This window comes from Manis pentadactyla, chromosome 9, assembly GCF_030020395.1.
Source record: "Manis pentadactyla isolate mManPen7 chromosome 9, mManPen7.hap1, whole genome shotgun sequence".
Classification (NCBI taxonomy): Eukaryota; Metazoa; Chordata; class Mammalia; order Pholidota; family Manidae; genus Manis; species Manis pentadactyla.
In genome coordinates this window covers 26763658-26781209 of record NC_080027.1, presented here as the reverse complement: position 1 = coordinate 26781209, position 17552 = coordinate 26763658, and the positions used below count along the sequence as shown (strand labels likewise).

General features: G+C 38.1%; 1 protein-coding gene across 1 annotated transcript in view; it reads left to right on the top strand.

Moving 5' to 3' along the window:
• Positions 1-17552, top strand: part of TYR (tyrosinase) — a 78264-nt gene that overhangs the window by 6345 nt on the left and 54367 nt on the right. The window contains exon 2 of the mRNA XM_036923325.2: positions 8735-8951. Coding sequence (XP_036779220.2) covers positions 8735-8951 — 217 coding nt within the window. The remainder of the gene's footprint in view (positions 1-8734; positions 8952-17552) is intronic.

The window sequence follows — 17552 nt, the reverse complement described above, 5'->3', positions numbered from 1 at the left end:
GACCTTATGAAGTCACCTAACAGTTCTAGTTCTCAATTATGCACAGATAAAAGGATTGAGAGATGTAATGAAGTATAAAGAAAACTAGAAGCTGACATTTGCTGAGCCAGGAACTGAGTTATATATAAATAATACATTAACGTGCATATATAATATTTATTATTTAATATTATATATAATATTATTTCGCATTACAGTCCAGGAAACTGAGACTCAGGAATTCTAAATAATATGCTCATTGATGTATTGCTTGTAAGTAGCTGACCTAGAATGGAAGCCCACATCTACCTGGATTTGGAATCCAATTCTTTTCCAACACACAATGCTTTAATTAACTAGTGATACCATAGTGACCAATAATTGAAAACATCCCTAGGATCATGGGAAGATGGTGGTGTGAGTAGTTCAGAGGAAATCTCCTCACCAAAACATATATATTTATGAAAATACAATAAATACAACTATTCCCAAAAGAGACAACAGTGGATGCAATACCAGCCAGGATACATCTGTGAGAACTCAACATCACACGAAGGGGGTAAGATACAAGCTGCAGCCAGGCAGGACCTGAACACTCCCCCACCCCAAAACCTGGCGGGAAGAAAGGAGTCAGAATGGGGAGGGAGTGAAAGCCCAGGACTGCTAAACAACCAGCTCTAGAAATATGTACCCAGAGCGCAGACACAAGGTGGTGCATGGGGGGCTGGACATTAAACGGAAAAGCAAAACCTGTGGGCAGGTCCCTGCAAACGGCACCCCTGAGACAAAAGAAAAGCGAGTGCTTTCTGCAAGTCTTAAAGAGACAGGGACCCCATCGCTGGACGAAATCCTCCTGGCACACTTAGCGAGCAGCTGGGAATCCTGGGGAACCTTAGGTGCCCTAAACCCCGGGGAGGGAGCGCAGCTCTGAAGCCCCTCATGGCACTAAACAGCCTGCTAGTCATTCCTCTAACCGGCGCAGACCCCGACACAATGGCCCAGTAGCGGGAGAGTGGCAGCGCGTGCTGGGGGCGGTGGCACTGGAAGGGACCAGGAGCAGATCGCGTGTGCCAACGGCACTAGAGGGGACTGAACAGCCTGGGTGCGGCTTGTGTGCACTGGCTGCAGCGGAGCCAGAGGGAGCAGGCACACTCCCAGCAGCCAACCGGAAACCCAGCCCAAAGCACAGCCACCCGGGCCAGACCTGAAGGCCGCTGCTGGCACATAGCTGCCCGGCAGGGGCGCCGCTATCACGGAGGAGCGCACCTGGCATGCCTGCCACTCCCCACAGGATTCCGCGCTGCTCTGACAGAGACCCCACCCACAGCAGCTTAGGGGACTAACCCGGTGGCTGCTCCACGAGAGCAGGTAACTGTCACAGGCAGCGGAGAAGGGCAAGGCATCCAGCAAGCAGGAAAGCACTTTCTTCTCCCAGCTGACACACCCACAACCTGCCTACAGCCACCACTATCACCATGAAAAGGCAAAAAAATTTAGTCCAGTACAAGATAGTTCAGACAACACCTGTGAGAGGATCTGCAGAGATGGACCTAACCAGTCTCCCTGAAAAAGAATTCAAAATACAAATCAAAAACATACTGACAGAGCTGCAGAGAAATATGCAAGAGCTAAGGGATGAAGTCCAGAGGGAGATTACAGAAGTGAAACAAACTCTGGAAGGATTTATAAGCAGAATGGATAAGATGCAAGAGGCCATTGATGGAATAGAAACCAGAGAACAGGAACGCATAGAAGCTGACACAGAGAGAGATAAAAGGATCTTCAGGAATAAAACAATATTAAGAGAACTGTGTGACCAATCCTAAAGGAACAATATCCGCATTATAGGAGTACTAGAAGAAGAAGAGAGAGAAAAAGGGATAGAAAGTGTCTTTGATGAAATAATTGCTGAGAACTTCCCCAAACTGGGGGAGGAAATAGTTGCTCAGACTACAGAGGCACACAGAACTCCCGAGAGAGGGGACCCAAAGAGGACAACACCAAGACACATAATAATTAAAATGTCAAAGATCAAGGACAAGGACAGAGTACTAAAGGCAGCCAGAGAGAGAAAAAAGGTCACCTACAAAGGAAAACCCATCAGGCTATCATCAGACTTCTCAACAGAAACCCTACAGGCCAGAAGAGAATGGCATGATATATTTAATGCAATGAAACAGAAGGGCCTTGAACCAAGGATACTGTATCCAGCATGATTATCATTTAAATATGAAGGAGGGATTAAACAATTTTCAGACAAGCAAAAGTTGAGGGAATTTGCCTTCCACAAAACACCTCTACAGGGTATCTTAGAGGGACTGCTCTAGATGGGAGCACTCCTAAAAAGAGCACAGAACAAAACACCCAACATATGAAGAAGGGAGGAGGAGGAATAAGAAGGGAAAGAAATAATCATCAGAATGTGTTTATAATAGCTCAATAAGTGAGTTAAGTTAGACAATAAGGAAGTAAACAAGCCAACCTTGAACCTTTGGTAACCACGAATCTAAAGCCTGCAATGGCAATAAGTACATATCTTTCAATAATCACCCTAAATGTAAATGGACTGAATGCACCAATCAAAAGACATAGAGTAATAGAATGGATAAAAGCAAGACCCATCTATATGCTGCTTATAAGAGACTCACCTCAAACCCAAAGACATGGACAGACTAAAAGTCAAGGGATGGAAAAAGATATTTCATGCAAACAACAGAGAGAAAATAGCAGGTGTTGCAATACTAGTATCAGACAAAATAGACTTCAAAATAAAGAAAGTAACACGACAAAAAGAAGGACATTACATAATGATAAAGGGCTCAGTCCAACAAGAGGATATAACCATTATAAACATATATGCACCCAATACAGGAGCACCAATATATGTGAAACAAATACTAAAAGAATTAAAGGAGGAAATAGAATGCAATGCATTCATTTTGGGAGACTTTAACACACCACTCACTCCAAAGGACAGATCCACCAGACAGAAAATAAGTAAGGACACAGAGGCACTGAAAAACACACTAGAACAGATGGACCTAATAGACATCTATAGAACTCTACATCCAAAAGCAACAGGATACATATTCTTCTCAAGTGCACATGGAACATTCTTCAGAATAGACCACATACTAGGCCACAAAAACAGCCTCAGTAAATTCAAAAAGACTGAAATCCTACCAAGCAACTTTTCAGACAACAAAGGTATAAAACTAGAAATCAATTGTATAAAGAAAGCAAAAAGGCTCACAAACACATGTAGGCTTAACAACATGCTCCTAAATAATCAATGGATCAACGACCAAATTAAAATGGAGATCCAGCAATATATGGAAACAAACGACAACAACAACACAAAGCCCCAACTTCTGTGGGACACAGCAAAAGCACTCTTAAGAGGAAAGTATATAGCAATCCAGGCATATTTAAAGAAAGAAGAACAATCCCAAATGAATAGTCTAATGTCACAATTATCAAAATTGGAAAAAGAAGAACAAATGAGGCCTAAGGTCAGCAGATGGAGGGACATAATAAAGATCAGAGAAGAAATAAACAAAATTGAGAAGATTAAAACAATAGAAAAAATCAATGAAACCAAGAGCTGGTTCTTCAAGAGAATAAACAAAATAGATAAGCCTCTAGCCAGACTTATTAAGAGAAAAAGAGAGTCAACACACATCAACAGAATCAGAAACGAGAAAGGAAAAATCATGACAGACTCCACAGAAATACAAAGAATTATTAAAGACTACTATGAAAACCTATATGCCAACAAGCTGGAAAACCTAGAAGAAATGGACAACTTCCTAGAAAAATACAACCTTCCAAGACTGACCAAGGAAGAAAGAAAGACAAAAGTTAAACAAACCAATTATGAGCAAAGAAATTGAAATGGTAATCAAAAAACTACCCAAGAACAAAACTCCTGGGCCAGATGGATTTACCTCGGAATTTTACCAGACACACAGAGAAGACATAATACCCATTCTCCTTAAAGTTTTCCAAAAAATAGAAGAGGAGGGAATACTCCCAAACTCATTCTATGAAGCCAACATCACCCTAATACCAAAACGAGGCAAAGACCCCACCAAAAAAGAAAACTACAGACCAATATCCCTGATGAACATAGATGCAAAAATACTCAACAAAATATTAGCAAACCGAATTCAAAAATACATCAAGAGGATCATACACCATGACCAAGTGGGATTCATCCCAGGGATGCAAGGATGGCACAACATTCGAAAATCCATCAACATCATCCACCATATCAACAAAAAGAAGGACAAAAACCACATGATCATCTCCATAGATGCTGAAAAAGCATTTGACAAAATTCAACATCCATTCATGATAAAAACTCTCAACAAAATGGGCATAGAGGGCAAGTACCTCAACAAAATAAAGGTCATATATGATAAACCCACAGCTAACATCATACTGAACAGCGAGAGGCTGAAAGCTTTCCTCTGAGATCAGGAACAAGACAGGGATGCCCACTCTCCCCACTGTTATTCAACCTGGTACTGGAGGTCCTAGCCATGGCAATCAGACAAAACAAAGAAATACAAGGAATCCAGATGGGTAAAGAAGAAGTCTAACTGTCACTATTTGCAGATGACATGATATTGAACATAAAAAACCCTAAAGACTCCACCCCAAAACTACTAGAACTAATATCGGAATTCAGCAAAGTTGCAGGATACAAATATAACAGACAGAAATCTGGAGCTTTCCTATACACTAACAATGAACTAATAGAAAGAGAAATCAGGAAAACAATTCCATTCACAATTGCATCAAAAAGAATAAAATACCTAGGAATAAACCTAACCAAAGAAGTGAAAGAACTATACCCTGAAAACTACAAGACACTCTTAAGAGAAATTAAAGAGATCACTAATAAATGGAAACTCATCCCATGCTCCTGGCTAGGAAGAATTAATATCGTCAAAATGGCTATCCTGCCCAAAGCAATATACAGATTCAATGCAATCCCTATCAAATTGCCAACAGCATTCTTCAATGAACTGGAACAAATAGTTCAAAAATTCATATGGAAACATCAAACACCCTGAAAGCAATCCTGAGAAGGAAGAATAAAGTGGGTGGAGATCTCGCTCCCCAACTTCAAGCTCTACTACAAAGCCACAGTAATCAAGACAATTTGGTACTGGCACAAGAACAGAGCCACAGACCAGTGGAACAGAATAGAGACTCCAGACATTAACCCAAACATATATGGCCAATTAATATACGATTAAGGAGCCATGGACATACAATGGGGAAATGACAGTCTCTTCAACAGATGGTGCTGGCAAAACTGGACAGCTACATGTAAGAGAATGTAACTGGATCACTGTCTAACCCCATATACAAAAGTAAACTCAAAATGGATCAAAGACCTGAATGTAAGTCATGAAACCATAAAACTCTTAGAAAAAAACATAGGCAAAAATCTCATGGACATAAACATGACTGACTTCTTCATGAACATATCTCCCTGGGTAAGGGAAACAAAGGCAAAAATGAACAAGTGGGACTATAACAAGCTAAAAAGCTTCCATACAGCAAAGGACACCATCAATAGAACAAAAAGGTATCCTATAGTATGAGAGAATATATTCATAAATGACAGATCCAAAAAAGGATTGACATCCAAAATATATAAAGAGCTCACACACCTCAACAAACAAAAAGCAAATAATCCAATTAAAAAATGGGGAGAGGAGCTGAATAGACAGTTCTCTAAAGAAGAAATCCAGATGGCCAACAGGTACATGAAAAGATGCTCCACATCGCTAATCATCAGAGAAATGCAAATTAAAACCACAATGAGATATCACCTCACACCAGTAAGGATCGCCATCATCGAAAAGACAAACAACAACAAATGTTGGCAAGGTTGTGGAGAAAGGGGAACCCTCCTACACTGCTGGTGGGAATGGAAATTAGTTCAACCCTTGTGGAAAGCAGTATGGAGGTTCCTCAGAATGCTCAAAATAGAAATAACATTTGACCCAGGAATTCCACTTCTAGGAATTTACCCTAAGAATGCAGCACTCCAGTTTGAAAAAGACAGATGCAGCCCTATGTTTATCACTGCACTATTTACAATAGCCAAGATATGGAAGTAACCTAAACGTCCATCAGTAGATGAATGGATAAAGAAGATGCGGTACATATACACAATGGAATATTACTCAGCCATAAGAAAAAAACAGATCCTACCATTCACAACAACATGGATGGAGCTAGAGGGTATTATGCTCAGTGAAATAAGCCAGGCGGAGAAAGACAAGTACCAAATGATTTCACTCATATGTGGAGTATAAGAACAAAGGAAAACTGAAGGAACAAAACAGCAGCAGAATCACAGAACCCAAGAATGGACCAACAGTTACCAAAGGGAAAGGGACTGGGTAGGATGGGTGGGAAGGGAGGGATAAGGGTGGGGAAAAAGAAAGAGGGCATTATGATTAACATGTATAGTGCATGGGGAGCACGGGGAGGGTTGTGCAACACAGAGGAGACAAGTATGATTTTACAGCATCTTACTACGCTGATGGACAGTGACTGTGAAGGGGTATGTGGGGGGAACTTGGTGAAGTGGGGAGCCTAGTAAACATAATGTTCTTCATGTAATTGTAGATTAATGATACCAAAATAAATACAAATAAATAAATGAATGAATGAATGAATAAATAAATAAATAAATGGATAGATAGACAAACGAATGAATGAATGAATGAATGAATGAATGAATGAATGAATGAATGAATGAATGAATGAAGAAACGTCCCTAAGTGTCTCCTTTAACATAGTAGCAGCCATTCCTGGGAGGCACAGCTCAATTCAGCTCTCTTTGATATGGTGATTTAATTTGCTTTTACATACCTCTAGGTTCCAAACTCACTGGAGCAGGAGGCTGATAGGATTGTTTTGATTATTTTAACTGTGAAGCAAACAGTTGACCAGAAAGGCTTTTCACTTTTAAAATACTGTTCCACATGCCTTGCCTGTTGTCCATAAAATTATGAATCCTAATACAGAGCTTCAGATTCTATTAGCCTTTTGTACTTTTCCACACTCAGACTCAATTTTCTCAACATTAAAATAGGATAAAATCTTATGACCTTAAACGTAGTTAGTTGTGCAATTTTAGAAAATGTACAATGATGCCTTTCTCATTGTCTGGGACAGAGAAGGGTCTCATTATATGTTTAATAAAAATGATATTTTTGGAAATATCTTCTAGAGCAGAGGCTGGTATCAATTCTAGGACTAGGAAAAAAGGGTGTTCAACACACATTTTGAGATCAAGACTGTTTGGTTCATCCACTGATTTATTTATTCATCCATCCTCCACTTAATGTTTTGCTTTAGGACTGCTATCTTGCTACCTAGTTAATTGCTCTCATTGAATCTATGGCATCAATGATATTAAGATGAAGAATTAATTTATATACCATTGAGGAAAATATAAAAATGCATCTGGTAATAAAATTATGATATGATTTCTTTTTAATCACTTGGAATTTTTATTTTACACTTGCTGAAAGAAGTATTTTTGACTTATTTACTCAAATATTTTGATCATAGTTTACTCTTCTGCTTACATATAAATGTAACTATAAGCAAAATAATCCAGTGGAGGATTTCTAAAATTTCTTCATATTTAGAATCAGGCCCCTCTGAATTACTTATTAAGTCAGCGTTGACAATATTGGTTTTTTTAAGACATTCTTAGCCTTGAAGCCTAAGCACCGTATCAGATACACGGCAAGGAGAGAGCATGCTAGGGCACAAACAAAGTATGGGATGTTGAATTACAAACAATGCCCAACACACAATGCTTTAATTCATTAGTGATACCTTAGTGACCAATAATTAAAAGCGTCCCTAAGTGTGCATATCTGACATTAGCAGCTGGATCACATAATGTATAAGCAAATGAAGAATGCTGCTCAGATTCAAGGTATATTCTAGAGCTAGAATTGACAAGACTGGCTGATGGCTTCAATGTGAAAGACATAGGGGAATAAAATATAAATGATGACTCACCAGTTTCCAGCTTAAAAATGATGATGCACGAGCTTCTGGTTTGTGCTGTAGGATGGTTGATGTGATAGGAAATACAGGGAGAGGAACAGATTTTTGGTTTTAAATGTGACATTTGAGATGCATGTGAGATAAGGTTGAAGTATGAAGTTGGAGATGGGGGCACAGGTTTAGTGTTCAGAGGAGTGGTTTGGGACTAGATTTAGGAATAAGGGAGCTCTAATCATGTAGGTGGCATGTCAGCCATAAAACTGGTTTTTATAGCCAAAGGAGAAGATACAGAGAGAGACCAAAGAAGGCACAGACCTAAACCCTGGGCCCGGGCACTCAACCAGCAAAGCCACACAATGGGTGTTTAACAAATGTTTGCCAAATTCATTTTCTCATCAAATAAGTATTTGACAAAGATTAAATGTGGTAGTTATTACTATCCCATTTGATAGATGAAGCCTAGAGAACTTAATTCATTTTATTAAGTGGTAGGTGCAAGACTAGAACTCTGTTCTAGATTTTAACTTTCATGGCTTATTCTGCAACCCCCAGACAGCTGCTTCCTTCAACAGTTTACTTTAAAATATTAATATCCTGATTAAAAACCCAGATGTGGTGATCAGGAATTTCTATCTCCCTGACTTTTCCCTTTGACTCAAAAGACGTGAGAACTCCTTTAACATAAAGGTGTTTTGTGCAGATCATCTGTACCCGACTGGACGAGTACAACAGTCATCAGGCTTTGTGCAGCGGGGCTCCCGAGGGGCCATTACTGCGCAATCCCGGAGGCCACGACACAGCCAGGACCCCGAGGCTCCCCACCTCAGCTGACGTGGAATTTTGCCTGAGTTTGACCCAGTATGAATCGGGTTCCATGGATAAAACTGCTAATTTCAGCTTTAGAAATACACTGGAAGGTAACTGCCTTTTATCTCTCACTTTAAATTCCTTTTTTTCTCTTTCTGAATTCATGTTTACAACCTTTTCCAAAACCCTGGGTCCCGAAGCGTTGAGAATTCAGAATTTTCTGAATGAGTGAAGGACATGTGACATATATATATAAAATATATGTTCAGCAAAGTCTGAGCAACAGTCCAACATATTAACAACTCTTCAGCATAACGTATGAATATGCCCACTACGTCAATGACTGAAGACAATACACAGCCCGATGAATAAGGTATACCCTTTTCCCAGATTCACTTACTGTTTACATTTCATCTTATTTTTTCTCTTTCTCTCTCTCTCTTCCAGTCTGAGTCACTTAAGGGTAAATTGTACAAATCGGAACCCTTTACTGTTGGATATTTCAGTGTTTTCCCTTAGAATAGGAATAGTCTCTAACAAAACAGCCGAACAGTTATCAACTTCTGTAAATTCTATATTGATATAATACTCTATTCTAATCTCATGTTAAAATTGCAGTTTTTTTCAATGGACCTAATAATATCCTTTAAAGTACTTTTTTTCTCTCTGTAATAGGATCCAGGCTAGGGTCAGGGAGCATTTAGTGGTCCTGTGTCTTTAGCCTTCTTTAATCTGAAATAGTTCCACAGCCCTTTTTCTTTTTTTAATGAGATTGGTATTCTGAGGGATTACAGTTTCCCCATTCAAAAATAGAATATTCCTCATTTTGAGTTTGTCTGGCATTTCCTCCTCACTGGATCCAGATAATGGACTCCTAGTCATAGTTCTGATTTTACATCTAAGAGGGTATCTGGAGGCACATGGTGACCATCTGTCTCACATTGCTGATGTTAATTTGAGCATCTGCTCCAGATGTGGTCCAGTTGTCCCACTATATAATTACCTTTTTTCCCCTTTCCTGCTAATAAGTTGACTACATTGAGACACGTTTTAATGCTATGCAAATATCCTGCTTTGCATCTCAGTTTTTTTCCTGCAGCTCCCATCCACTGGTGGTATAGTATGACTTTCTAAATTCAGCACTCCCTCTACATTTATTAGTCAGCATTCAGGATTCTACATTAGCAAGAGCCCTCTAGTCTTCGCATCTATCTAACTATCCATCTGCCTATTTATGGTGTGGAGTAAAGACCTTCAATTGTTTCAATGGTATATGATTCATTAAGGTGTATATTTATCTTGGTGCTCAAATGGTCCCCAGTGCCACACATAAGCACACCTTGAGGCTGACTCCTATCTCTGTTTCATATCTTATTTTTCAGCACTTTCACTCTTTCTGATATAATAAAATATTCTAGAGATGTCTTGTACCTACACTGCCCAAGGCCTGGGGTCAGTCATACCTCCTGGGGAGCACTGGTTCCTTTCAATGGGGAAGGATATTAGAGACAAAAATCTGGGAGCTAGTGTTGCTCCCAGAGTGACACATTTTATCTCAAGTCAAGACAGGGTGGCGGTGGGATGTCTTAGCCTACAACAAGTGCTCCAGTGAGTATCAGCGCGAGCAGAGCTGGCCTGGGCCGCAGAGACAGAGGAGCCACTGCACACTGCTCTCTCAACAAATGCAGGTGCAGTTGCACTCTTGGGTCTGATTGGCCCTCACAGTTATTGTTTCCCTGTTTTTATTCGGGGCTTTGTGAGAGATGCGTAGTATACCTCCCATAGAACAAAATCTCACAGCCAGTCCTGGAATGGAGGAGCTTTTGTGTTTTTGTCTCCTTGAGTTATTTATGTAACCTCAGCTGTCCTTTTAGGTTTAAATGCTGAAATAAATATTGAAGATGTGCAATTTGTGAGCTGCATAAAAGCTGCATGTTCTTGGATAAAGCAAAGAAAAAGAAATATGCATTATAAAAAGTAGTCTTCTGATTAGGGTAAATAGTCGGTTCCCATGAGTATGGGCTGATTCAACGAAGAATCTTCTCATGTGCAAATCTCTGCCTGCCCACATCATGTGCTTCCCAGTTTATGCTATCTGGTATGTGTGTTACTGGGTGGGGCAGGGCTGGAAGTTCAGCGAGTGGTTAAAGGCAATCAAACGGACTAGAATTTGACCCAAACTCTACCACTTTCTAGATGTGCTACTTGGAGTAAGTTATTTTATTTCTGAGCCTCAGTTTCAACATAAAATGTGGATAAGAATAATAATTTATGGGGCTTACATAAGGATTATATATTTATATATATAATAGTTCTATAAATATGAATTTTATATTTTTTATATAACTATTATATATATTTATTTAAGGAACTTAAAACATTTCTTCAATAAATGCCAGCTATTATTATGTGAAACTGGGATTCATTATTGACAACTTAGATATCAGTCATTTATTTTCCTGACAACTAGCTTAGAAACCAAGTAGGACTGAATCCTGACAAAATAGATTGTGATGGGCTAGAAGCAGTAGAAGACAGAGGGGAGAAGGATGGAAAAATAAATTCTTGAGATAGACCCAGAGATAGACAGCATCACTGGAGATAAATAGCTTTTCAGGAGGAATTCCCAAAAACAAGGAGACAAGAACAAAGGTAACTCTTGTTACCCAAAATGGAAGGGGGGGGGGCGGGAACAAGGAGGAGCTCTGATTTGAAGGTGTAGTCCCAACCCTAAGCTCAGTGTGACTTAGCATCATGGACACTTACAAGAAGAGACTTCCCAATGTACTCAGTCTGACATCCCATACTATGCTGAGATGCCCACTGTGATAGTATCCCAATGTGGCCATTTAAGAACAGGCATTACCTACCTCACATGGGAAAACAGGGCATTCCTTAGGTTGAGAAAAATTCCATTCATTTTAAAGAGCCCTCTAGGATCTTGGTACTGTGGATAATTACAGAAGTACAAAGACATATACAGATGGCTGTTACACAGTTTCTGGCCTCAAGGAACTCACCATCTAATGAGGAGACACCACACAAACATGTTGAAGAGAGCAAAATATGATAGTCGTATAAAATGAGGTAGAATCCAGTGATAAATTAGAAATATTTCTTAAGAAGGTGGAAACAAATCTTGGAATATCAGTAATTTCTAACCAAGAAAAGAAGAGGAAAGGCATTTCAAGCAGAGGGAACAACATTTGCAGTGGAATAGAAGTGTGAAAGTAAAATTAGTTACCAAAAATGAGAAGTTGTATATGCCTTGAATATTGTTTCCAGAAGGATATAACAAGAGGTATAAAGAGATTAAAATATGCCATGCCTGCTAGCCTGCAAGTGTTTCTCAATCTTCTCTGGAGGAGAAAAAGGTTGCAGGTCCCTAAGATACGTCCACAGATCCCTAGGAAATTAAGATACTGAAGTTTGTTTTATGTAAATGTCTTTTATATTATCCATATAAAAGAGAGATGTTTGAAAACAAAGGGTTTTTAATTGTGATATAATGCTCATATCTTCAAGAATATGTCTACATACCTTGTTTTGTGAAACACTGTTATAGACAATGAAAATCATGAGAGGTTAAGCAAGAAATTGATATGATCATATTTATATTTTAGAAAGATAGTGTCCTTAGCAGACTGTAGAAAGATTAGTCACAGAACTACAAGGGGATGATGGATGGTGAGGGCTGTTTTAAGATAAGAATGAGATGAACATGAGTTGGTTAGAGTATAGAAACTCTTGTATATTCTAGAGCATCTGACATTATTAGGTGATTAAATATGAGGCAGAAAGGTAAGCAACACATTGGGGATGATTCTGAAATGTATGTCATTGATTTCTAATAATTGGTCCTTGTTTTGTCCTCTTAAGCTATACCATTAAAAAATCTAATTTATCTTCACAGCTCTCCTAAAAAAAAAAAACTGCTGTTACAATTCTCTAGAACCTCTTTTTCCTGCAGCTCTTCAACCTTTTCTATTTATTGGGGATCTGTATATATGTTTTAAGTTATCTAGGACAGAAGCTGCTCTCAGGGAAGAATTAATACTTAGGTACTAGGTTCACAAAATATAACTCAAGCACAATTCCTATATAGAAATGCCTGTTAAATTAATCAGCACCTTGTTTCTCAAGGCATAAGGGTGGCAAGACTAGAATATATTCATTTTATCTGGCTATTAGAAACTCAGTAGCCAGGATACAGCAATAGCCTGCTAAAAACTATGACTGTTTGAATATTAGGTGACATTTTCATTTTTGCAGAAACAAATTTCTTTAGAACAAGTGATATTGTTCAGACATCTGAGTGGTAGAAATTCAGTTATATTTCTTTCAGGAAAAAAAGCCTTATAAACAGAATGTTTAAGGTTTAGGGGTATTATTGCTTGATCCTCAATAAACTTTTAGCAACAACTGTGATAATGACATAGCCTGAGCACTCTCTATACAGAAAAATGGGGTGGCTGTCCCATATAGTCATACATTTTTAAGTAACTCTCCTCTCTCTTTCCTCTTTTACTAGTTAGACCAGCATGTAGATTGTTCTTGCCAAAGGTGAGAAAGCAGTTTAGTTAAGCCATGTGCCATCTCTGCTATGAATTAAAAGGTTGCTGTTATTATGTACTGGCAAATACCATCTCAGGAAACTACACTGCAGAGAGAAAGGGACAGAAGAAATTCTACATTGCTGCAGGGCTCCTTAATAGGAACTGGAACACTGATTTTGAAAGTATATAGTGCCCCCTAATTTGAGCATCAGTGCTAACATTATGAGGATTCTAACTTCTCATTTAAACTTTAGTAATTATATGTATTAGGCTATTGTGAGGATGTATACATACCTCACTCTTATATATACATAAGAAATGCTTTCCTTTTCTCCCACTCCTGTCTTGTCTGTACTCTTCAACTGTCATTCCAACTTCCCTCATAACTTAACATAGGCTATTAGGCTTCACAACATGTATTTACTCATGATAGACAGCTTTCATTTAAGTTTTCATCATTTGAATCCACTGCTGTGGAAAATGGCTGTTTGCTAAAGGACACTCTTATTTTCCATTAATTCCATTTAAGGTCCTAGAAGATGTTTAAGGAGCAAAATAATAATGTATCTCTTCTAAGAGTAGAGTTAGGCATTAGACATATGGGGATTTCACCTTCTTGGGACAAATCTCAGGGAAATGCCACCAATTAGTAATAAATACTACAAAGCAAAAGCAGAATTCTATTTTTATGCATTTATTCATTTAACAGATATGAGTTGAGAGACTTCAGGATACCAACGACAAATTAACTAGGTCCCCTGTACATGTAGGACTGCTTTGTAATCTCCAATGACTGATTTTAAATATTTTGTCTATTTATAACTATTAGAAAATATGGAGAATTCCAACAAGCTTTTGTTTACATAGGTTATGTTTATAGCCACTTACCACTTTTAAAACAGAGAAAACTTGAAAATATTTACTGATTCACTAAAAAAAAAAAGTTAATTATTGCATGCTAGTATCAATACCATAAAGATATTTTTCAAAAATATAAGTAGCAAGGCACTGCTTTACATTTTTGCAAAAAGAAGGCATCTGGATTCTATGCCTGCTTCTTTCCTCAAGATGTTATGATAAGGTGTTTGGATGAGAAACTTGAACGAAGTCCAGCCTCACACAGATACAAAATTGGAATAAGAAGTATTTTTACAAATATTTTCTGATAATTAAAGTGTTTCTTCTATATCACAACCTGGCAGTTGGTAATTTATTAGGTTTAGTTGCACTGTCAAATCTGAAACCATTTAATGAACTTTTTGTATTTGTTATATTTAAATCCATTGATTTATCTTATATTGTGAGTGGATATTTTTCCCATATTTATTTTGCAACATTAAGCATGGATCATTTGCAAAATGCTGATTCAGTAAGATACACACATCTTTCAAGTGTTGAAATATTTTCTTATATAATATTAAAAAGTCACATTCATTAATGTTACCAGCAAGCTCATCAGAAATGTATTTAAGTATTGAGAATCTGTCAAGCTTACAGTGATGGAATCAAATTTTCCAAATTCTGATTTTTGCTTGAAATCTCAAATGTTATCATTGGCAAAAAATATCATCAGTTTTAAGTGACATTGTTTGTTCACCTTCGAGAGTATGTCTGCCAAATGTGTAAATCTGAATAACCATAGTTTATTTCTCAACTCTGCATTCAGGTAAAGATGGCATTCCATAAAAGCCATGGCTATTTCAACTTAACACAAACCATGGCAAAATTACTTTTCCAATAGATAACCACCATACTTCAGAATGTAGCAGACATATTACATATGTATGTCCTATTCTGGCTTCTCTAAGTTGCCAGAGCAGAACTAAGGTCTCTGATACACTCCCAGTCCTGCCTCTGTTATATGTTCTATCACTCTACTTTGTGTGGGTATCTTAGAAGAAATCCTTGTGTGAAAACAATGGACATTTTCGATTACTAAAAATACAGTCACATTTTAGATGTCCAAAAAATCAGTCATTAAACTAATAAAAGTACCAGACTCCCACTTCTGGGAGAGTGGAGTAGATACACTCTTCCTTATTTCTCTAAGCATATTTAAAATCTGTGGACACTGTATATAAAACAAATAAAGAATAATATAAATGGTGATGCTATGGCAGATTAGCTGGAGACCCTGGGACCCCCTGACATGGTGGTGAGTCCCTTTTGTTTTCTTTTTGCCTCATAACACCCAAGATTTGGAACTGAAGAAGCCAGAAACCTGGGAACAGCAAGAGGGGCAGACAAAAACAAACAAAAACCACAAAATTCTACTCTTTCTAGCAAAATAAAAAGAGGAAAGGGGCAGAAAACTTCTAGGCAATAACCATTATACTCCAAATACCAAAAAACGCTGTGGCACAACCCCCACCCATGCCAATAAAGGCTGCTTGGGATACCTGGATGTGCACCCTGACCAGATTGCAACAATGCACCCCAATGCCCTGCAGGCTGGTGTCAGAGAAGGCTGGGCAGAGACTTGCACCCCAGCAGGCAGGAAGGAACCACTTCACTACCTTACATGGCATTCATAATGAGAACAGCACCTCCACCCTACCTGGCAGTAAAAAAATGACTCTCTATGTGCTAGATTGGTGTCAGAGGAGTGTCAGTGGAGAGGCAAGACCTCCAGTACTACCTAGTGATACTGAAGTCACCCAATCCATGGTGTTAGTGGAGGCCAAGAGAGGAGGAGCAATGTGTCATCTCCACCTCTCACAGCAAGACAGTCACAGGGGTCCATTAGGGAACCAGATCAGGTGGGGAACCTGGACTTCTATCCTACCTAGCCCTAATGAAGCAGTGTCTGTCTTCCCTTCCCTTGATCGAGATAAGTTAGAGAAATCCAGCTAAACCAAGATTTAATAAGACCCAGAGTCTTATAAAGTAATACCCAAATATATTCAGGTTTCAAACAAAAATCACTCATCATACAAGCAAATCTCATAGAGTGAACATCAATAGACAGTAGCACTGAAATGAAAAAGAGGGACATTATATAATGATAAATGAGTCATTCTACCAAGAAGACATAGTGATCCTTAATATGTATGCACAATGGAGCTCCAAAATATATAAGCAAAATCTGATGGAACTGAAAGGAAAAATAAACAAATCCACACTTATAGTTGAAGATTTCAGTAGCCCTTTCTCAGCAATGGTAGGACTTGACAGAACATCTACAAGAATATAGAAGAACTCAATGATACTATCAACCAAAAGGACATTTATAGAACATTTCACCCAACAACAAAAGAATAAACATTTTTATTGAGTGCCTGCAAATGTATTCTAATAGACCATATTCTAGACCATAAAATAAACCATAGCAAATTTAAAAGAACTGAAATCATGCAGACTGTGTTCTCCTACCACAATGAATCAAACTAGAAATCAGTAACATCAAGTTAAAAGGAAAATATCATTCAAAAGAAAGAAAAAGAAAACCATAAATCAATAACCCTAAAGCATGCAGTTGTAAAAATTCTTAATAAAATATTAACAAATAGAATTCAGCAGTATGTAAGGAGAATTCTATCCTATGAACCAAGTAAGATTTATTCTCAAAATGCAAGGCTAGTTCAGTATGCAAGTGTCCTGTATCCTGATTCTTTCAATGGTAATATCCTAGCTGTAATACTGTAATATTACAATGTAATATTGAGATTAATAGAATAATTATTGTCCCAGAGAATAAATAACTGCCCAATAACTGGTATACAAATCACCTGGATCTTCAGATTGTTTACAGAGAATTTCCTTAAGTATATGTCACAGTTCTAGCAAACCAAAAACTACGTGAATCTCTAATTTTGTGAATTTCTCTAACATATTTATTAACTAAAGAATCACCCTTCTTAAAAGTCTTTGACTTGTTTTCATTTATACAAACAGCATTACCAGTTGCTTTGTATTTTACAGTCATATTTTGTGGAGGAATGAGTTTCCATATCAATTCATAATGGCAGCTGTTTACCTAGCTAGGTTACCCTAATGGAAGAACTGCAGATCTTTTAGTGAGGCAAGGCCGAGGAAATGACTAGGCTAGGTTATCAGTTTAAAAAAACCTAGCTCTTAATTTTAAGTCTTGAAGTTCAGTCAGATTCCTGGTTTGGCAAAAATAAAAAGATAAATGGTTTTATGTCATTGGCCTTA